The sequence below is a fragment of the Centrocercus urophasianus genome, unplaced genomic scaffold, assembly GCF_019232065.1.
Source record: "Centrocercus urophasianus isolate 14NV4802_14NV808 unplaced genomic scaffold, USGS_Curo_1.0 seq_22, whole genome shotgun sequence".
In the NCBI taxonomy this organism is placed as follows: Eukaryota; Metazoa; Chordata; class Aves; order Galliformes; family Phasianidae; genus Centrocercus; species Centrocercus urophasianus.
Window position 1 is genome coordinate 6,525,272 of NW_024884778.1, and position 21,950 is coordinate 6,547,221.

The window sequence follows — 21,950 nt, forward strand, 5'->3', positions numbered from 1 at the left end:
CTCCTTTGGGCCAGGAGTAGTTGCCCTCCTTATGGCTTTCCCCTGGGCTCTGTGCCCTCCAGCACCAGTGCTCAGCTGCTCTGACCCCTGTCACATCTCTTCCTTGTACATAGTTCAAGCCATGGCTAACTTTCTGACTGTGGAAGCGCTGACGGTGAGGGATGCTCATTCAAAAGCTTGCTTTAGCTTCCTCCTAAATTACCTGGTGCTGAGGAGCAGTAAAATATTTATTAGATGTTACAAAACCAAGCCCAGAACAACAGCCTGCTGAGCAGTTAAATATTCCTCCTTGCAGTGGTACTGGAACAGCAGGTGTCCTAAGGAAATAGAGCTTTATCTGCTCCCGGTTGTGTGCTGCAAGCTGATCACTCTGAGACAAAAGAAAGATGCTCCCTCTGGGAATTCCCTGCGGTCTTCCGCTGAGCTGCTTCTTGCCAGACACAGGTGGTGCTGATGCTGACACGGTGCCTGCAGCGCGAGGGGCTTCCAGGCTCCTGGCTCTGATATCCCTCTGTGTAAAAGCATCGACTGCTGGTTTGTCAGAGGCTAGTTGAAGTCCTTGTTGGATGAGCCTCATCTTGTTTTGCTGATGTTCCATGATTTGCTTAGGACCGTGGCAGGGAGATGGCGCATAACAGACTTTGTTCTGCCCCATTTCTGAGGTCAGCAGGTTGTTCTGGGCACACAGTTTCTTGAATGTCAGACCAAGAAGGCAGGAAGCATTTGGATGCCCAGGTGATCCAGCTGCTGGTGAACTCTTCCCAAGAATGTGTTCTGCGACAGGGAACTTCTCTGCCAAGTGTTTGCCAAAATGCCCTGCGGTTGCCTGCTGATGCCGAGTGCTAAGGGTGCCCTGCCTGGTACCAGCACCAGTAGTTCACCATCGCTGGGTCAGTTAATTACCACTTTAACATGCACGTGTGTATTTTGGCTGCCAGATAAACACGTGCTGCAGATAAAGGCTGTGAAATGCTTCACTGTATAAACAGGCTGTGACGGTGACTTGGGGCATTTACTTGGGTCCAATATGTGCAAGCAGGGCATCGTGCAGTTTCTGTCAAATGCAGAAGTGGCTGTTGTTTCTTGTGTAAAGGCTGCTGGGCCTTGCAAGTGGTAGTGGGAAAAGCAGGAAGGGCTGGAAAATGAAGGGAAGGTCGTTAGAACTACAGCAGTCCTGTTTGCTCCCGGCTCTTTTCATCTTTATGTTTACAACAGAGCGCACTGCTGAAACTAAGTTTAATATAAAAGCAATTAATTCTGGCTCAAACAGACTTTCTAGATAACCTCTGTAACAGTAATATGGACACGGATCAATCCAGCTGTGCTGTTTCACAGCCTGGTGGAAGAACAAGGGTCCTGTTAGCCATGGGCTGGTCCATGGCGCACGTGTACTGTATCACAGAGGCTCTCCCTTGCTGTTGTTTTGAAAATGTGTCTAGAGCTTGGGGTGAGGAGGAGGCAACTGACACTCCAGTAGAGAAAAACCTGGTGATTCATTTCCACAGCCCCCGGGAGCTCGTGTGCCAGATGAGTATTGGGATCTTCTGTGTATTTCAAGAAGCATCATTTGTTTTGAAGGTAGCCCGTTTAATATTGAGGAAGGAGCAGAAAGTATTGCTGCTAGGTAGTATTACAGGAATTGAACAAGCAAAGACTTGTGGAGATTGTACTAAGAAATAACCTGGGAAAAATAATAAAAACATCATGCACATTGATAAAATCCCTAATGAAAAGCCTCTTAGCTCAGGAGATCTGTGCTCCTAGTTTGTCTTGTGCCTTGCCACACTGATTTCAATGTTGCCTGCAGTTTTCCTATTTCTTTTCTTGGTTTCTTATGGCTTTTATTCTGTCGCCGTTCCTGCTTGACATTCACAATGGTTGCTAATGCAATATCGTCAATACATTTAATTAACGTCCTGATTTTCTTCTCTTCCACATAATTAAATGCTTAATAAAAACAGACCTAGCACCTTCCCACAGGTATCTCCCACTTATCACTGCATTGTCTCTGTCTCGTCTTGTTGCTGACCCAGTTTTCTTCCCAATTCCATCAGGACATTCCGTCAGCTCAGATAAGTCTGGATCCTGTTTTACATCTGATGCTGTGGGTATTGCCCAAGGGTTCGTGCTGTCTGTAGTGCTATTAGCAAATGCTATGAAGGGTTTTAGGTGTCTGACAAGGCAAGTGGACTCTTCTGTCCAAAAACTGAATCCTGCCAACCTCACGAGCAGGAGCTTTGCAGTGCTTTTCTGCAGGGCTTGTTTCAGAATGACCAAGCTGAGGTGGGTCAGTTTACAGGGATGGTTCTTGTTCCACCCCTGGTGATGCTGAGCCTTGCTGTGTGTGTCAGACTCTGTGAAGTCCGGGTGCTTCTTAGACTGCTGTTTTGGGGGTGAGAATGACCATTCTTCCTGGCACCCACACTGGTAGCAAAGGCTGTTGCATGCTTTCTGAAGCGGAGATAGCCAGACTTGCTTTATGTAGCTTTGATGAACACCTCTCCATAAGCACCAGGATAAACTAATACCAGATTATCACGTTAAATTGCCATTGCTCACTAACCCTCCTCAGCACGGTGTTGCAGAATTAATTACCAGTATTTGTGGTGTTTGTTACCGCAGTCCCTAAACACCACGCACGGTGCATCATCCAGACGTGCTGATATTTATCGTCACATTTTCCAAGTGGTCCCTCTCCTGCTTTTTATCTCTAGCCGTGTTTACCAGGCTTCATTATACTCTAGTCATTTGGATCTCTGTAGTTTTTGATGCTTTATTCGAAGCCATTTAGACCTTTAGAGCCATTACTTTTATTTCTTTCATCCATTCTAATGGGCTCTCTCCTTCTGCTGGCATACGAGCAAGAAAAAACGCTTCTCTTACCCTTTCCTAGACCTTCTGGTCATTAGTAAATAATTATCCTAATTTCTACTGCTCTCTTTTCCCTTTCAGTTTGAAGTTGTCATGTATACATGTTGTTTTGTTCCTTCTCTTTTGTCTAAATTAATTCTTATCCTCAAACCTGAAGTAGGTGCATAGCAAACCAGACACAACAACGCCGAAATCCTGCAGCCCTTCAGATGAGCGTTACCCACATCTTAAAGTGTTTTACTGCCATTGCTGGTACATTATTTGTGTACCTGCTGTAACGCTGTGCAATGAGCTGAAAAGGTGGTGGCGTTTTGGTGGTTGTTTTTTTTTAGCTGTATCCATTTTTAAATTGACAGATAAATTGGCAAAATAATGGTGTGTTATCTTACAAGGCTGAAATAATGCCCTGTGAACCTTCTGTTGATGTCACTGTGCCAACATTAGAGTTGTCTTGTAAGTTGTACTGGTTGCCTGCTGGGCAGAAACTGTTTTGAGCAGTGAAGGGACAGCAAAGTCTTTGTTTTGATAAGGTGAACAGGTTTGCCCTTGAATTCGCATTAAATGGCATCAAATTCTTTCACCACTGGTCCTGACTGAGGTTTCATCTGTGACAAACCAATAGAAGCCAACAAGCCTAAATACATAAATAAATGAAAAAGATTCCTTGTCTTCTGGAAAGCAAAGCGAGGCTAACTGGGGAGAGAAATACTGCGTCTGCCAGCCATACACAAAACAGTCTACTTTTGACTTTGGTGTCCTGAAGCGGTAAGAGTCTGTTGTATTAAAAGCAGTAAAGGTGCGTTTTGTGGTGGTGGAGTTGTTTAGAAATGATGTTCGGGGTAATTTTAGGTGCTTGTGATTCTTAAATGGACAGAATAAAGAGTAAGCGTCTACGGACAGACGGCTGACTCGTCATTCTCATTCCACTGCTGGCCCCAAAGGGGAGCAGAAATGCATGTCGTAAGCACCTTGCAGAGATACTGTAGGAGAATACGTGTGGGTTTTTTTCCCCTCCTGTATGAACCTTTCTTGACTAATGTTGTCCTTTTGGTGTGTTTTTCAGATTAGTAAGCAGCAGCTCCAGACAATCAAAGATCGTTTCCAGGCCTTTCTCAATGGAGAAACCCAGATTGTGGCAGATGAAGCATTTATAAATGCTGTCCAGAGCTACTATGAGGTAAGCAAAGGTGATTTCATTGCTCATATGAATCACTGTTCTCACCTTTTTTATGGACAGGGTCAAATTTTGAGCGAATGGACTCTTTGCACTTGCCCTTTTTTTGGTGCTCTGTTGACAGAGTTTTTCCTTTTCTAACACATTGCAAGATTTGTGAAGCTCAGGGTGTGCAGATGTGTTGTCCATAACTCAGCAGTGGCTCTCCCATGCCCCATGGCATATCCCATAAGTGGATTGTGGGGCAGCTCATTCTTCCTTGCATTGAGAGAGATCTTCCTGATCTTCTAACCAACCTGTTTTAAAACACGAATGCTCTAAAGCAAAGGAGGAGTGGGGGAGGTGTACATCACCAAAACTAGATGGCTCTAAAGAATGTGGAGCATCTCTCCTAATTGTGCTAAGGAATGATTGTGTGCCTTCCTTTTTTCACTTCTTTACGTGCAGCTTTTTTAAAAATCTTTTCTCAGAAGGAAAGAGGTTCTGTTTTTGCAGGAAATCAGAGCTTATGATTTGTATGAGGAGGATTGCTTGTTGTTTTTTTTTTTTTCTAGCCTTTCTGCAAACCATTTGTCTTTTCCCTAGAGCTGTACTGTCATAAAAGGTGAGGATTTTGAATTGCCTACATAAAATATTTCTGTGGAAGTGGAATCTGAGAGGACCAAATCAGATACTGAAACTGAAGAGAATTTTAACTCTATAAGAAAAAAATTGACAGCAGCTGCTTCTGTGGTAGGAAAACACAAATTATCCCTGGATTAAATCTATTAAACTGGCCTAATAGTTACTTCTCCATCATTCTCCATACAGGAAGGAAGCTGAGAGTAATTTACATCTCTTATCAGGAAAGAAATTGTCAAGGGATCCTCAGTTTATCACAGCTTTGCTGAACAGATGCTCTTAGAGAAAGTTTTCAAGATGGCGTGAGCTGCATTTTAGGATGTAAGAGCAGCATAATTTGTTTAGAGGAGATTATTGGGCAGGAAAATGGAACTGCTTATAAACAGACAAAATGCATTCCTATTTCACTGGTGACTCTGTCTGAAAGCATCTCCTGACCAGCTCCAGAGTCCTGTGCTGTATAATTACATCAAGTAATCAAACTTTCAAACAACAGCTATATGTTTGCAGTTCAACTGGATGCTTCATTAGAATTGCCCTACATAACTCAGGCCACAAAAAGCATGATGCATCCCTGTTTGTCCTTTAGAGCAACTTTCCAGGCTTGATTCCAGTGTTGCAAGATGAGGCTGTGTGCAGCAGTGATATTGGCTGTGACCTCCTGCCGTTTCCTAAGTCAGCAAGCTGAGCAATTTCTCAGCTGCAGGCTGTGCTGGGAGCTTAGATTCTGATAGCTCTCACCTGTTATCTAACCTGAAAGCCCCTGTGCACACCCAGGGTGTTATCACCAGTGTTCAAACTGTAAAGATAAGAAGGGTGTGCTGGTGTCGTTGCTGCACATGCTCTCAGAAGTGGGCTGGTCCTGGAGGAAGACCCACTTCCATTCCTGATGGACACCTGTGTTACTGAGCATCTGGGAACATAGAGTACCATGTTGCTGAGCAATACAAAAATCTACCATGTCTTCAAGTCATCCGTGAGCTTTTTAATTATTGAAAGCTGACAGATACACCCCTGTGCTGGCACACCTTCTTCCCAACCTGCCACATTTGTCAGTTCTCAGCATCATTAATAAAACAGCACTTCTCACTAGGCGTAGACCGCCCTTCTGCCTTCAGGGCTTGGAGGGGGGAGAGCTAGCACACCATTCCCCTGTCACCCTCTCACCCCTTGGCTCTCTATGGCTCCTGTGGAATCTCCTGCTGTGCTGGGCCCTGTTACATCTGGACCCTCTGTTCTTGCAGTGGTAAGAACACCTTCATCGGCTGTCTTCTCCCTCCTGCTGCCAATGTCCTGCACCTCGCAGGGTGGCCTGCAATGATCTGGTCTGCTTTAGTAGCTTGGTGTAAGTCTGGTTTCCCCATGCGTGGCTACATGGATCCATGCAATGCTGTTGATCTGAAGTAGGATAACTGGACTCCTGCTAACAAGGCAGAATTTGGCTGGGTGGACATAGTTATGCAATATCTTTCTTATTAAAGCATTTGATAGAGTGAAATATAATCCTTCTTTCCTGAATGGCATTTACTTATCAGGCAAAGCATGGCGTGGCCTGAAGACCTACACCGCATCACAGTGTTTCCATTCTAGCAGACACAAAGCAGGAGCTTTACCTGATTGCATTAACATCACACCATACAGATGCAGCCTCTGTCAGTCTGGCAGCATGTGGTTGTTGAGTGGGAAGTTGGAAAGCAGGCTGGTGATGAGTTAGCGCTTTTCCTGGCAGTGAAATGCTATTTGCGGTCCTTCAGGAGCGAGGGGGGATTGTTTTTAACCAGCACCATTGAACTCACTCTTTCCTCACAGGTGTTCTTGAAAAGCGATCGCGTTGCAAGGATGGTGCAGAGCGGAGGGTGCTCAGCCAATGACTCCCGAGAGGTCTTCAAGAAGCACATTGAGAAGAGGGTGCGCAGCCTGCCCGAAATTGATGGCCTCAGCAAGGAGACGGTCCTGAGCTCCTGGATGGCAAAGTTTGATGCCATTTACCGCGGCGAGGAGGATCCCCGCAAGCAGCAGGCCAGGATGACGGCGAGCGCTGCCTCCGAGCTCATCCTCAGCAAGGAGCAGCTCTACGAGATGTTCCAGAACATTTTGGGGATCAAGAAGTTTGAGCATCAGCTGCTGTACAATGCTTGTCAGGTAAGGTCCTCCTCCTAGCGCGGGGGGAAATGGGTTCATGGGGAAGTGATTGGTGATGGAAATGCCACCGTTATAAACTGGAGACTCTGAGTCTGACGAAATGAGAGAACTTCCAAAAGCAAAAGCATTTTGGTTCGCGGTGGGGTTTGTGCACTGCCAGTTCTGTTCTGGCAGTCCAAGCAGGCCTCCTTCTCTTGCGTGTGTTTTTTTCTCTTAGTTGGTTTCTTAGAGGTTTCTGTGGGTATTTTAGATAGTCTTTATAAAAGTTTTCTTTCCTGAAACCCCATAGAATTGCTGAGATGGGAAAATTTCATTCCTGAGCTCTGTGTCTGGTTGAGCAGGTCTTTGATGGGGCCCAAGAGGGCTGTTTTGCTGTGACTTGCTTGCCTTTATGCTGTCACATCACCCACCTAAATGACAGAAGCACTTTATTGCAGCGTGCAATAACCTTATTAGTGATGGAAGCTCAGCTACCCTGAGGGTGAACATCTTATGCAAACTCCCTTGTTTAGGGGAGAGGGGAAGCAGTAGATTGCAGGGCAGGGCTGTGTGCCTACAGACCAGAGCCTCATTTCCCATGGCTGTTGCTTCCCAAAGCAGGGAACATCCCAAATCTCCACTGCCTTGGAGCTGCTCCGGTTGCAGCAAGTTCGTAGGTGGATGCAAACCTTTCCCATGTCTCTTTTTTCGCCCTCAGTGAGATCTGGATCCCCAGGGATGCTGGGCTGGGTGCTGCAGAGCTGCTCGCATCGCTCTGCCTGTCCCCAGATTGTGCTCCTTCCATTGGGTATTGATATCTCAGCAGGATAAAGAATGGCAGTCACAGGAAGGGCGTGGTAATGCTAGGGACAGTTTTCGGAGGAGGAGTAAAACCTGTAATTATGGGGATCAGCTTCTAATTGGAATTAATACATTTGAGACCAATTCTGTCTTGTGTCTAGACATTTTCAACTTTGTTCAAGACATGCGAAATTATTTTGGATGTATTTTTTTATCCTGTAAGGAGCTTAATTATCTCGCATTTGTTCTTCATCTCAGTCCTTTATGGCAGAGTGGGGAGAGGATAAATGTCCCCGACTGAGGCTTGTTCGCAGCAAAGGCAGTAGCAAGGACTGCATCAGTCCTCATAAATTACGTTTACAAACTAGATTTTGTGCTTCTATCCCCTGATGGAGAACTTCTGTAAAATCAAAACCACGATGTTGTCAGTGGTGGGTTGAGAGCTGAGTCAGTTTTGCAGTTGTTTTTTCCTAACCTGTTCTCACTCAAGCCCTCTGTCTCCCACCCTCCCTGACCTGCACACAGCTCGGGAACTTGGATGGCTTTGCGTAAACATGTAATCTTACTCTCTTGCTTTGTGGTTCACAGGGATGCGGAAAGCAGTATTTGATCTCTGCTGCACTGCTCTGTAGATGATCTCTGCTTTTGAGAGCCTCTCTGGCTGGCACCTTGAACCCAGTGGCAATTTGTGCTGGCTGCTCCCTGCAGATTGCCTTCTTGTATGCAGCAACCCATTTCCTGTTGCAGGCTGTAGCTGTATTCTGGAAGCCAAGAGTCTCTGTCTGATATACAGGGGTGGCAAACCTGTAATTTGAGCTTCCAGAGAATGACATAATTTCTGCTGGAAGTGAGTATTAGCATGAGATTTGCTCATTTCTTAGTACCTGCATAGCAAGGATGAGCTGAGCACTTCGGTCCTGCCTTGGAGCACCAAAATTGCTGTGGATGTCCACTCCTACCTAGTTAGTCTGTTGCAGGAGATATAATTAGAACTTAGCAACCTGAAGGTGTTTTGTTGGATAAGGTTCCATGGGCAGCTCCCAGCACAAGCCAAAACTGCAGATCACTCTTCTGGAGTATTTTCTGTAGCAGAGCTGCTGGGCACAGTGACTGATGTGCACTGAGCAGTGGTTTGTGCTGCCCCTTTTCCTCTTCATCTCTTATGATTAAATGCTTATGTTGGTCATGGAATAGATTTCCTGAATTACCTATGGCTGGTGGAAGACCCCGGGTGCAGCTGTGTATGGGGGAATGGGTGCAGGTTCTGTACTTTCAGATGTGCTGTGGCCATGGCAGGGCTGGGCGATGCTCCTGCATGATTTCCTTCCAGCTTCTCTGTCTCCCCTCCCCAACTTTGAATTTTCATCAATTCTCATTTAACGTATCTGCCTGACAAGTGCTTTTTTGCAAGCACTCTCCCAGTCTGTCAGCCTGTGCTGCAGATCAGCAGTGAGCTCCCTGTGCAGCTCTCAGCCTGCACATACAGCAGGAGCTGCGGCTCAGAGCTTCGTAGCCCCTCACACCTGAAAATGGTCACTGCTTTCCATTGAGTGTTTTATTTCAGTCCTCATTTATTTCAGTCAGTCCAATTATTTTGCTTCCCTGACTTGGGCTGGGTAAAATGGTTGGGTACTGAGTTAAATTACTGAGGTATGATTTGTTTCATCTGAGTTAATTGGAAGTTAAATCTTTTTCTTAATAACCTAATTGAAACTCCCGTCACCTGTTTCTGAAGAGCAAAATACGTTGTGTGTTCTGTTTGTGGATAAACTCTAAGCAAAAGGAAGACCTTGGTAGGGGAAAGAGTGAGCAGGAATGGTGCTGAGTCCCAAAAAGTGCTTAAAGTTCATTGTGGAGCAAGGAGCCTTTCTCTTATGTGCTCTCCTATTGCATCGTACTCACTAATTGCATAAAGATTGCATCACTGGAACTGTGTTTCTGTTCACATCTGAAATATTATATCATTTATGCAAGAGGAGGATTTCCAAAGGGATTTTTTTCAATGCGGTATCCCCAGGTGGTACGAGATGAGTGAGTTCTTAATGCAATAGAGATGATACAGCAGGATCTGAGACAGCAAAAGGGACTGATGTGGTTGGAAAAGCATTTAGGAAACAAAGATGGGAAGCAGTGCTGTAGCAAAATGGATTTGGAGGGAAGTGTTGTTAGGCACAGCCTCTGACTAGAGCGTTTTAAATAATACAGAGACACTGAAGTTGTGCTTTCTGGTTTTGCATAACACGCACAGTGTGGATTGGCGTTTCTGCTCCACCGGGGTTGGTGTCTCTGCTGAGGGAGGGGTGTTGGAGGTTTGGGGTTCTGCTCCAAAACTCAGGGCTTGGGCCTTGCGATGAGCTGTGGAGGAGTCATGCAGGAGAAACAAATGTTATTTTAAGGTGTTGGGTATTTCCAAACTTGCCTCTTTGCTGCAGTCAGCTTTTCCTTCGGCCCAGCTCTCTATTTCACACTGACTTTGATGGCTGAATTGCAACAGCATCTCTGGAAATCAGGCTGTGGTCTTGTTATTCCCCATCTGTAGGGCAGTGATTTACTTCTCTATCTCATACTGTGTCTGAAAGTCATTTTTAGCACACACTGAAGAGGAGATGCAGTCGAGTGCTGTTCAGTTAATCCAGCTGCAGTGATCCCATCCAGAGCCAATCTCTGATAAGCTGTGTGCTTCTGTCTGCCCGCACTGGGCTCTCAGGCTGTCCCTGCAGCATTGCCTGAATTCACAGGCTGCACAATCAGGCTTTCTCTTCCTCCCAAGGCCTGAAGCGTTCCATGGCATTTCTGTTCTATCCGAAAAATGTCTGTGCTAAGCTTCCAATTTCACCTAATTCCCTTAGAATGAGAAACAAGTAGCTGAATATAGGCATGCCGACCTGCTGAGTAATACATAGTAATGCATGGTTGAAGGTCACGTTCTTTCAACATCTGTTCCTGTCCATCTGGGTTGTAGGTGTAAGTTGCATGCACGTGTGTGTGGTACAGCACAGAGCACATACCAAGCCCCTGTATCACCTACAGGGATCAATGCCACTCTTCTCTGCAGTTATTTTATGTGCTTTAAGGACCTGTGATCTCAGCTAGAAAGCTTTTCAACCCAAATCTTACCAGCCAGAGCTGGCTCAAAACTGGAATGCACTGTTGTGACTTTTATTTATCCAGCTGAATTAGGATGCTGTGTCCGCAGGCTGACATCTCTCACAAAGCAGAAAGCTCCCTTGCCAAAAAAATTGGTTCCAGAGCTACTAATAGAAAAGATATTTAGAATTTCTGTCCCAGATCAAATATTTGATTTTAGCTCAATTCAGAATTATAGATGATCCACTACAGTGGTATCTCTCCTTCTACCCATCCTTCATCCTTTTGGGTTGGATATTAGGAAAATCTTCTAATCCAAAAGAGTGGTGATGTGCTGGCACTGCTGCTTGGGGAATGGTGGAGTCACTGTCCCTGGAGGTGCTCCTGAGCCATGGAGATGTGGCACTGAAGGATGTGGTCAGTAGGCAGTATTGATGGTGAGTGGACTAGATGGCTGTAGAGATAATTTCCAACCTTGATGATTCTATGATTCTACAATTCATCTCTTCCATTCAGTTGGTTTTCCTGAACCTGATTTCAGTGTGGTGTGTTGAGACCCGAGGGTGATTGTTGGCAGAGATGCTGTGGTAGTGCTTGGAGGATGTTGTCTGCTTTGTTCCAGGGCTGGAACACGCTGGGGCAGAATATTAGTAGTAACTCATAGTTCAGTAACACAGACAGCGGGATGAAGGTTAGGCTGACCTCAGAATTGAAGCTCAGTTTGTGTCTCCTCCCAGAACCATGCGCTTATCTCTTTTCTAATGAAAAATTCCCAGCCACACCTTGCAGTGAGGGCTGAGCCCAGGGTCATTGCACACAGCATAGGGTTACCTGTCTGTGGGCATCTGTGCCTTCATTTCACGGATGCTTTTTAGCATCAGATCACTATTTTCTGCTCCCCATGTGAGAATTTTGGAGAACAGAGAGCAGTTCCTTTTCATTTTAGCTTCATTCTGGAGCTCAAAGTCTATGAAATGGCCATCAGTAGTGTGCTGGATGTTTAGTGCTAGCTCTGTTGACCCTTGCAAAGGGCACAGCAGATGATTGCACAGAGCCAAGGGCTGCCCATGTTCTTTGCCAAGGCCCAGAGCATTGGCCTGAGCCCATTTCCTTTTTTCCTACCTCCTTTCACTCCTATGAAACACCTTTTGGTCACTCCACCTATCTCTGCACCAGCAGCGTCATCCCCCTGCCTCCCTTAGAACAAAGCTGCCGCCAACAAAAACGGGCTGAGGGGCTTTCAAGACGATCAAAAGCCTCAAAATCCATAAAGCATCATACTCTGTTTTCAGTAATTCAGTATTTATTTCCATGGAAACAGAAATGGCAGCCCAGAGCCTTCTGCAGGGTTGTAATTACTCTTGTAGCAGCCCATGGCAGCCACAGTGTGCCTGTCAGCTGCAGCCACTCCGAAGGACAGCCGTGATTTAGGGCTGGATGGGAAATTGAAAAAGGAATAAGCATTGGGAAGTGAATGGAATTTCCCCCTTTGTAATAGTGCAGTGTGGATGCACACAGTGACTCAAGAAGAAGGGAAACTGCCCTTCTTTTGCTTTGAAGAGCTGTGTTTGCATGGGAGGGAGGAGGTGCTGAGAACTGGGGGTAAAGCAGGTGATGGAGGGATGTGGTGGCAGAGGGCAGTGCTGCTGGCCTGGTGTGTGTCACATCACTGCTGTGTTTTGGGGAGGAAAATGCATCAGTCAGTCTGTGCCAGGGCAGTCTGTGCAGCACTGGGTGTTGGGTCTGTGCAGGACATGTAAGGACGCCTGTGTGGGTTTGTTAGCTGTAGGGTCAGCCCATGTTCTGTGCTGTAATGGACTGAGAGAGCAATCTTGGCCCCTGTAATTAAATTTAAAGCAAATTAGCTTTTCTATTAAACAAAATAAATCTGATGCAGCCTAATGCTGTATTCTCCAGCTATGGCTGATCAATCGCTCCTGCAAAGAGAAGGCAAATGCTGCTGAGCAGATGGTCTTGGCTGAGGCATGGTCAATTAAACTAATTAAAGATACTTTCATTTAATCAGAGGGTGTTTTAACCCTGTTAGCTGCCAGTTGGGATGTATGTTTTTGTGCACTAGGAACTTCAAGTTCTGGCCCCGCTATGGACATCTTTTGGTTTTACAGTCCCTTTACAGAAACCAAATTAGGATACATCCATAGAGCAGATGTTTAGCAGGGAAATTATGATGTCATGCAACAATAGTGAAAACTTGCAGGGGAAAAATGAGTCGCTTGCTTCTGATGCTCACCAGAGATATTTATGGGATTAGAGAAGTCTTCTGTACTGAGTCCTTCCCATGCCACCCCCTGGCAGATGGGTACGGGTGCCTTTCTGCAGCAAAGCCAGATGTCACTTGTTCCACCAAAAGGTCAGCAGTCACTGGTGCTTGCTGTAGCAAGTTATTCAAGGGGCAGGGAGAGGTTTTGGTATCCATAAAGGCTCTGGGCTCATAGTAGCAGCCTCTCATTTCAGCTCTCTTCTGGGGTACAAAATGTTTTTGCTGCAGAAACCCACGGGGCTCATTCAAGACAAAGTTCTTTTTGATTTGCTTAATGGAGCACACAGTCATTTGTCACAAGTGGACGTCGTTAGCATTCCCTGTCCTGCATCCCTTCTGATCTCCCTGATGCCCTCTCCTGTCATCCCAGTGACTGGTGACCCCAGCCAACAAGGCAGGTGTGACCAAGAGCTTGCTGCTGTAATGGAAGAAGCACGCAAATTATCTCAAGCTGCAGCAGAGAGGACTAACACACACAGCCCATTAGTGACACTGTCAGTGGGCAGCACTGAGGGACTGCAGCATCCCTCTGCATTTCCAACAGCTCGTGCAAATTAAATTACAGTTGTGCTTTATCCAGAGGGCCATGTGGGCAGCTTCATGCATCACACCAGATCTGTCCTACTCAGCAGTATTGATCCCTGCAGGTACATTAGGGTTGAAGTGAGGGTGATTTTCAAGATGTTCATCCTTTTGTGAAAGTGTTTTTTTATTCTTCTGTTTAGTGAGGGTTTTTCTGTGGTGTGTTGTCAGCAGAATGTTCTTTGTTGTCTTTGTGGACTGATTACCAGTGAAATATCTCTTCAGTTTTATTTTTGTTTCAATTGGCCCATGAATACTTCTCATCAACTGCATTCATGCTGCAAAGGAATGCGTAAAATAACCATGGTTACCTTATGAAATATCAATGGCTTGACATTTTCAATCTACCTTAACCTCTCTATTTAGGGACTGCTAATTCTCTTCTTTCACCAGCAATCCATTTGTTGGCATGGCTTTCCTGCTTCTTAGCCAGACTGACTTTTTTTTCACCGAATCAGAAGCCTCATTTCAAATGCATATTTATTAATATCATTCCGATTCCTTGCCACCACCTTGCATTTGGGAAAGACTAAGCTAAGCAGCCTATTCCTGCCATCTAGTAGGACCAGCTGGGAAAAAAATCCAAAGGACTGAACTGTAAGCTGATCTGCTGATGCTGACACTTGCAGGCTAGCAGAGAGCTCTGGGAAGGGTAACACTTTCATCCTCAGATTTTTAACTGGGAGAACTGTGCCAGTGCCTTCTGCCTGTGCTGCTGCCTGGCAGCTTCCAGTGCTCAGCTTTGTCACAGGAGCAGATCAGAGCCCATGGGAGGGCAGGAAAGTGGACCTTCCCTGGCACAGCTGTACACAGGGAGATGCTGAAGCACTGGGGAGGGTTTTGCAGAAGCTAGAGAAACAGGAAAAGTTTTTGAGCATCATTAAATGTGATGGTATAAGGAGAATGTAACTTGAAGGTATTTCATTGGAGAGGAGATTTGGGATGGCACAAAATGGACATTACAAAGGTGCTTCCCTTTGTGTTGGCAGAGAGGAAACTGCTGGTGAAAAGTTGGGGAGCAAATGGAGAGGTTACTGAATTCAGGGAAACCTCTTTGCACTGACAGCCCTAATGATCTCCACATCCTCTCAACACCCCGTGGGTCTGCCCAGGGCCAAGCCAAGACAAACCCTGTTCAAAAATGGTTGGGTATGGTGACAAAAGGCAATAATTAAAAAATAGACATTTTATCACTGATCTCCCATTAAGCAGTCTAGAATTTAACTGCAGTGAGTTTTGTGGAGGATTTTGAGTTGGGCTTCCACGTGGCCTGGTTCCTGAAGGTGGGACTCACCTCTCAAAATATCATGTTTATTTCAAGCCATCCCTCATTGCTCTAGCTTTGGGCTCAGAGCAAGCCATCAGAAGTAAAAAGAAGTTCCTCAGCATGCCTTGTGTTTTTATTAGGAAAGGAAAACATTACCCCTCCTCTTTGTCTTTCCCTCAACCAAAGATGGCGAGCAGAAGACGTGACAAAGGAATGACCCCACTGGCTCCCTTCTGAGAAAGCGGTCTTGTTTTTTATTTCGGCAGCATTTGTTCCCTGCAGTACATGTTCCTGTCAATCAGCCCAGGAGGCCTTCAGAGACAGAAGGGGTGTTATCCAGACCTCTCTCTCTTTAAGCAACTAACTGCTAACTGCAAAAGAACCCATATGGGATGCTTAACTTGAGGAAGGCTGGAATACTTAATAAGACATAACTGGTGCATGACCCTGCACTATGTTAATGCCTCTCTCTTCCTTTTAACTAGAAAAACAATGCAGTGGCTAGAATTTAATTTTGCTCGTAGGTCTTTAGTTTGAATTCCCCATGAAAATCTCAGTGCTTTGCAGCTCTTTCAATCCTCACATGTGTATTTTATCACAGAAATCCTGTCGCTTTCCCAGGAGACTCTCAGTGCCTTTCACGTGGGCAGTGGTGACGTGTAACAGAGGTGATGTGTAGCCATGGCTCTTTGTGGCTGTGCTGGAGGCTGGTGCCAGAAGTCCATGGTCTTCATTCCCACCAGAAATATCTCATCTGAGCATCAGGGCTGCTTTTCTCTGAGCTGCTGCAGCCTAATGCCACACAATTCTCTTTCAATTTCCTTTTTATAGTCTGAAATAGAGCGATCATTCTTGTGACATACGTCATCTGCTCAGTGAATATTTTGAAAGTTCCTTATTAATGTTTTACTGTGTTTTCTCTAATCTTCATTTCTGAAAGAAATGGTTTCTCCAAGGCTGCCTCTTCCCCTTTGCAACCCATATGGTGTTCAGTATTGCAGAAAAGAGAATTATTTAAAACCAAAAAGTTACTCACCAGTTCTTTCCTCCACTCTCTGCGTTTCATTCTTCAGACTACTGGTGTTGCTGTGCTACATGACAAACGTTTCATGCCACAGCTTGGGATGTGATAGACAATGTCATTTTAATTCAGAAGTACTTTGGAAATCAGACGGATCTGGCCATAGAAAGCACTGCATGAATATGAAATACTGCTGGGTTAATCTTCTGGTCTGCATCTTAAAAAGAACCAAAATAAAAATAAAGAGTAGGTGTATTTCTTAAGAGAAATGAGAGGTCATGGATTTCTTCAGACATATGCCTAAACGGGCACATATTTGTTCCCACTGAGCAGGCTACAAATTGGGAAGTTGTCAACAAAGTGAATTTCCTGTGTCTCAGGGGCTCAGTGTCAATATCCCTACCTAAAGGGAATGCAGCTTACATAAGCTGTTCTTTACCACACTTTCAGCGTTGAGTTTTCGTATTCAATATCCTATGTTCTTCTGGATCATCTGATCCTGCTCGTTTTGTGAGAAATTAGAGCACAGCTCAATGGGGAATTCAATGCAAGACATTAAAATACAGCCTCTCGTGTTGAAAAGGCAGCTCTGATAGTGTTCTATAAAACTGCAGGCCTCCATCAAAGAGGCTTCACTGTGTAATGCAGGAAGTGATGTCTCCTAGCAGGCATGATTATGGGTCTTTGTGTCTTGTAGCCTTTGCCCAGTTCTTTTATCTCAGCAAAAGGTGGCAATAAGAAGCTGGGAGGGATGTAGTGATGACACCATCATCTTCATCACTCATTTGTGTAGCCTTTGTATAAAAGCCCTTGCAGTCAGCAATGAAAGGTAGAAAGCAGTCACATTCCCTTGTTTCAGTGAGGGAATGATGGCATAGCAGCCTTCCTTTCCAAAAAGTATTTTGATATTAAGGGCAGTATCGAGCCAAAGTTCACACAGCATGGGGAGAGTTAAAAGGTGAGAGAAATGCATGCAGCTCTAGAGGTTAAGCAGCCAGCAATAGGTTGGACTTGGAGGACCTGTGTGCTTTGCCCATGCCATGGATGCTGTAGATCTGGGTACTGTGGGCGTTTGCCATTGAGTTACCGCAAGGAAGTGAGCCTCACCTCGCAACGTGGCACTACACCTGACCCTGAGCCATTGGCTTTTGGGGAAGGTTTTTAAGCCTAAGTAGCTTCATTAGTCACCTTGCTAAGTTCAGAGAAGGCAGTGAGAAAGTCTTGTGGGCGGTTTGAAGTATAACATTGTAATAGCGGAGTAATTAAATGGTCTCTTACTTGTTCTTAACACCAGTCATTTGTCCCGCTGATATTTCTGCTGGTTAGCTGCCAAGCTGGTGTTGTGTAACACTGGTGAAATAACTGCAGGCATGTGCTTGACTTCCAGGAGCCTTACGTGTGTGCAGAGCTGAGAACAGAACTGATAAAAATAGCCGCAAAACCGAGATGCTGTTTCATGGTGAAATTGTTGGCACATTAATTAAATTGGTGAGGCCGTTATGTCTGATGAGAATATTATTTGCCAATTGCAGTATTTTATTTTGTTCTAAAATCATTTTAAATCTCAGCCTTCTTTTTTTCTTTCACATGGAGCTTATCAGCACTGCAGCTCCTTCATCACTGTCCCTGCTGTCTCCTCATGGCTTGGAGTCTCTTCCTTCTCTGTGCATACCCAAATTCTCAAAAATATAGAAAATAGCCTTTTCCATCATTTTTCAATTCGGTTCTTCATTCACCTTTCTGCTCGTGTATTTTCTCTTCAATTGGCCTTTTCTTTCCTCGCAGTAGATTTTGGCTGGGAACGGTTGTGCTCAGATGGTTAAATAGCAATTGAGGGTAAATTAGCTGAAAGAGCTGTGACTGCCACTGCCTAAATGATTCCAAAATAACTTTGTGGAGGAGAGTGGCTGTCAGGTCAAGGGAAAGCAGCTTGTTTTGGATCTGCTTGGGGTGAACAAAGCTGGAGGGGATAACACAGGTTAGATTAGTGAAGAGCAAAACGCTATAAATAATGGGTTATGTGCTATCAAGGATCTGTGATAAATTATGGTGATGGCTTGCAAGTGTACAGCAGCACATGCTCTCATTAACATCTGCAGTATTATGAGGAGGCCTGCATGGTTTCTTTGAGGCCAGTGCAACAGCTTCCCTTAGGGAGTCCCCACTGACAGCATGGTCCTCAAAAGAGGAGGATGCTGAGGGATGCCTTGGGGCCCTCCCATGGGTGCTGCTGGAGCCCATTTCCAGCACACAGCCCTGCCCCTTCCTGGGCTTCTCTGTTGCCAGCCCTGCAACTCCTGGTCTTCTTTATTGTCACTTAACGTAGGCAGTTGTTCAGGGTCACTGCCTGGTCAATCTGTTCTGCAGTTACCTATGGCGATTGCAAAACAGCTGAGAGTGCCTGGCAGCTGGTAGAAATTTTATTTGTGTGGATGAGAAGAGGCAAAGATACATCCAAAGAGATAACTGGGATCATTAAACTTTCCTATCATAATGCTAGTTGCAGTTTCATCCCTTGCAGGTCTAAAAACATAAGCAATATCAAGTATCTATTTTTCTCCCAAACATACCTGCAAAACTAATGGATTTGTCATGTCAGAGTACGGCCCACTCTGAGGCTGTAGCATTCTAGTTAGCGGTGGGGAATCACAGAATGGCTTCGGTTGGAAGGACCATCCAGCTGCATCCCTCAGACTGCATCTCAGCTGTGGAGGGGCAGCGACAGAGGCAGAGCGGAGTCAGGGCAGTGTGGGATACAAGGCCAGGAATGCAGGCAGCCTGCCTCAGCATGGCTTCGTGCTGCACCAGTGTGCACAGCAGAACGGGAGCTCTCTCCACTGTTGCATGAAATTACTGGATGCCAGACATGGATCAGAAGTAAATTGCTGCTGTCCAAAGACAGAGAGTTCATAAGAATCATCAATAACAAAACTTTCTGTGTGGGTTAGTGCTGTGTGGAGGCTGCAGCTAGCAGGAAGGGCTGGTGAGCAGAGGAGATGATGGGGTCAGGTGATGTCCTGCTGGAAAAGGTGTAAACAGCATTAAGCCAGATGTAACTGGAAGTCAACAAGGACAGACTCTATTAGATCTGAGTTGGCCTGCCCTCAGCATGGTCACCCTAAATAACAATGGGGGATGTGTTGTCCATCTCTAATGTGGTAGGAAGACCTCTACTTCTGCATCAGAACATGAGATCTGTGCTATAGAACTGTATTGGAAAGGCTTAAGAGTCACGTGAAAGGGGGAGGAAGTTTGGCTTACCCGGGGAAATGGCTTGAGGCAATGGGATCTGTTCACAGCACTCTGGAACCACACATGTACACACACAGGAACATCCTTCAGGGTGCAGGCAGGGAGGTGCCAGCTGTGCTCCTGGGCAGGCAGTGCTGGAGGAACAAAGGTTGCTGCAGTTTCTGTCTCCTGAAGGCACACACCATGTGTTTTTCTAGTAGATAAGCTCTTGTAGATAAGTTTGATTGCAAGATACAGCCTTTATGTAGCAACTACAGGCTGTTTTATGGGCGTTATGCAGGAGAGGATACTGCTTTGCCAGATTAAACTTGTTACAGATTCCCATCTGCACAGAAGCAGAAGTTACAAGGTTTGTGCTGTGCAAATAGTTATTTGTTGTATGTTTTGGACTAGACATGAAATCTAGCCCAGATGACGCATGTTCCTATCGTGTGTCATTGTGCAGGCAAGAGAGCTGCCAGCAGTGTGCACCTGAGCAGTTCTGCATGATGATTGGGGTGCAGATGGGAAGTGCTTTCCCTGCCAGCCCTGGCCACAAGATACTGCACAGCATGTTCCCAGTGCTGCTGTCGAAGGAGCACTGCTCATGGGGAGCAGCAGCTGCTTTGTGCCGGGCTCATGTTTGCCTATGGATGGTGTTAGACTGGCAGTGAGTAGGGTGAGGTGTGATGGCACAGCCAGGTGCTCTGCAAACAGCTTAAGGTGGAGAGGAAAAATAAATACATGAAGAGAGTAGGGTGGGTTTTCTGCTTAGCCCATTTTATCCCTCTCACACTTAGGTCTCATCCCCTCTTCAATTGATCTCATCCAAGGCAGCATCTGGCCCAGCAAGGCTGCTTTCTCAGCCCACTCTATTCACTTCACCTGATGGGAAGCACACGTCTGTCACAGGTGGGAGGTGGTTTCAGAGAAGCTGGAAGAGGATTGCTGCTTTTTCCCAGTGGAATACAGAACAGGCAGTCTCACTTCTGTTATCAGTGGTGCTTTGCAGCATAGGCAGCTGTTGTTCCTTGCCAGCCCTGGGGCACCCTGTACCCCCAGCATGCCCAGGGCCATCTCTGCAGCCAGAAAGCACCACAGCCCTTTTGGATCTCCTCCATCACTCACCTGCATCTTGAGGACAGGATACCCATGCCCCTTTTGTCAGCTTAGCAGGGAAAGCAGGAGCAGATACAGGCAGACCAGCAAGTGGTGGGAGACCATCCCAGCTGTGTGCAGCAACAAAGTTTTTTGTAAGTTGTGGCCAAGCCTGGCCCCCACATCCCTAAACATTAAGATGCAAGGGGGCAGGGCTGAGAGGAATAATCTCTGCAGGCACAGCTTGTTTGTAGCAGCTCATGCAAATCTGAGATGAATTAAGAGCTTCGGAGATACTCAAGGAATCAGTTGAATTGTTTCAGGAATGCTTCATCTCCGCTCTCAAGCTTAGAAAAGAAAAACTGGGGACAGGTCTAAACTTTTCAGAAACAGAATGAAATATTATTTTTTTTTTTTTAGATCTCAGAAAATATAGTAAGGAAGACAGTCTGAAAACGAATGCATTTTGAGGGGGTGGGGACATCTTTGGATTTCGCTCAGCCAGCAAGCAGGATGATTCATTTATTCTCTTTGCTTCCACGTAGGGCTGTGGCATGGTCTGCAGTTCGTTCCTTTGCATCTGCAAAGCATGGGGCATGTCCCTGCACCTCTCCCAGCTGTGCCATTGCCCAGCAAGAGTTCTCTCACTGCACCATTCTCAACAGCTCACAGTGTTGCAGTTATTTTTCCCCATAGCTGCAGCTGGAGGGAGAGAAGGACACCGAAGGAATTGCTTTTTAGCATGGAGATGCAGCAAGGAGAGCTGTCTGACCCCATGGATGGTTGCACGCACTCAATATTTATTCCTATGCCCTGGGCACTGTCTGCAGCCCCTTGGTTTCCATAAATCTGCTTTAGCAAGCAACTTGATTAATAGAGAGAAGTGGAGGAAAGGGATTTGAGATGGTAGGTTCTGTTTGTGTACACTGCCACAATTTTATAGCCTGTAGCATCCGATGATACCTTCATTTGAAGTAACAGGTTGACTGTCGCCGCACAGTTTTGACATGGTTGCAGTGCAAAATGCAAAAAACACCAAATCCTGTGAGAATGCTCCAAGCATTTCTCTTCCCTTTGATCTCTTCCTTGGTGATTTTTCTCTGTCTGAGAGGAGATCCGGCTGCCATTGGAGATGGGCAGCACGAACACCGTGGATCAGCAGGCACATTTGCACTCTGCATCCGGATTCCAGCTGCATATTCTGCACTCTCTTACCTGTTCTTCCTGCATGTGAAGTGTGTTGCCCTCCACAGGAGTTTAAAGGAGAAGGCGGAGGATGGAATACAGATGAAATGTGTTCAGGGAGGAGATTTTCACCTGATTTTTGCAATGCACTGCTGTTCAGAAAGTGTCAGGAGACCTCAACAGCAGCAGAAAGTATAATGCTGTACTGTCAGGATCTAATATATTTTCCTTCACTCTGTAAGCAAAAGCCTTCTGCCCTGGTAACATTTTCAAAGGAAGGAGGTCACGCCATGCTGAATGTAGCTCAGAGTAAGCAGCATTTCCTCGAAAAGCAGGAGGTCAGAGAGCTCCTTTTAGATGAGATACCTGGAAGAGTTACAGTGAGACCTGACCCATCACCCACCTCATGTTCTGTCCTAAATCAATCCGTCTTTTGTTCAAGAAGCTCGCTGTGGTGAGGAGTGGATCTGGTAAGGCCCCTCAGTCTGCAAAGACATGTCATTTGGGATGGCAGTGCACTGTGAAACTTAGTCACAGCCAACAAATTACTGTATGAATTGCAATCCCAGCTAAGCTATGATCCATCTCAGCTCGTGAGATGTCAGGAGAG

At 45.8% G+C, this 21,950-nt stretch overlaps 1 protein-coding gene across 3 annotated transcripts in view; it reads left to right on the forward strand.

Moving 5' to 3' along the window:
* The window catches only part of CADPS (calcium dependent secretion activator), a 173,076-nt gene that overhangs the window by 23,860 nt on the left and 127,266 nt on the right, over positions 1–21,950 (forward strand). For all 3 annotated transcript variants that reach the window (XM_042823751.1, XM_042823752.1, XM_042823750.1), the window contains exons 2-3: positions 3,935–4,048; positions 6,476–6,808. In XM_042823751.1, coding sequence (XP_042679685.1) covers positions 3,935–4,048; positions 6,476–6,808 — 447 coding nt within the window. The remainder of the gene's footprint in view (positions 1–3,934; positions 4,049–6,475; positions 6,809–21,950) is intronic.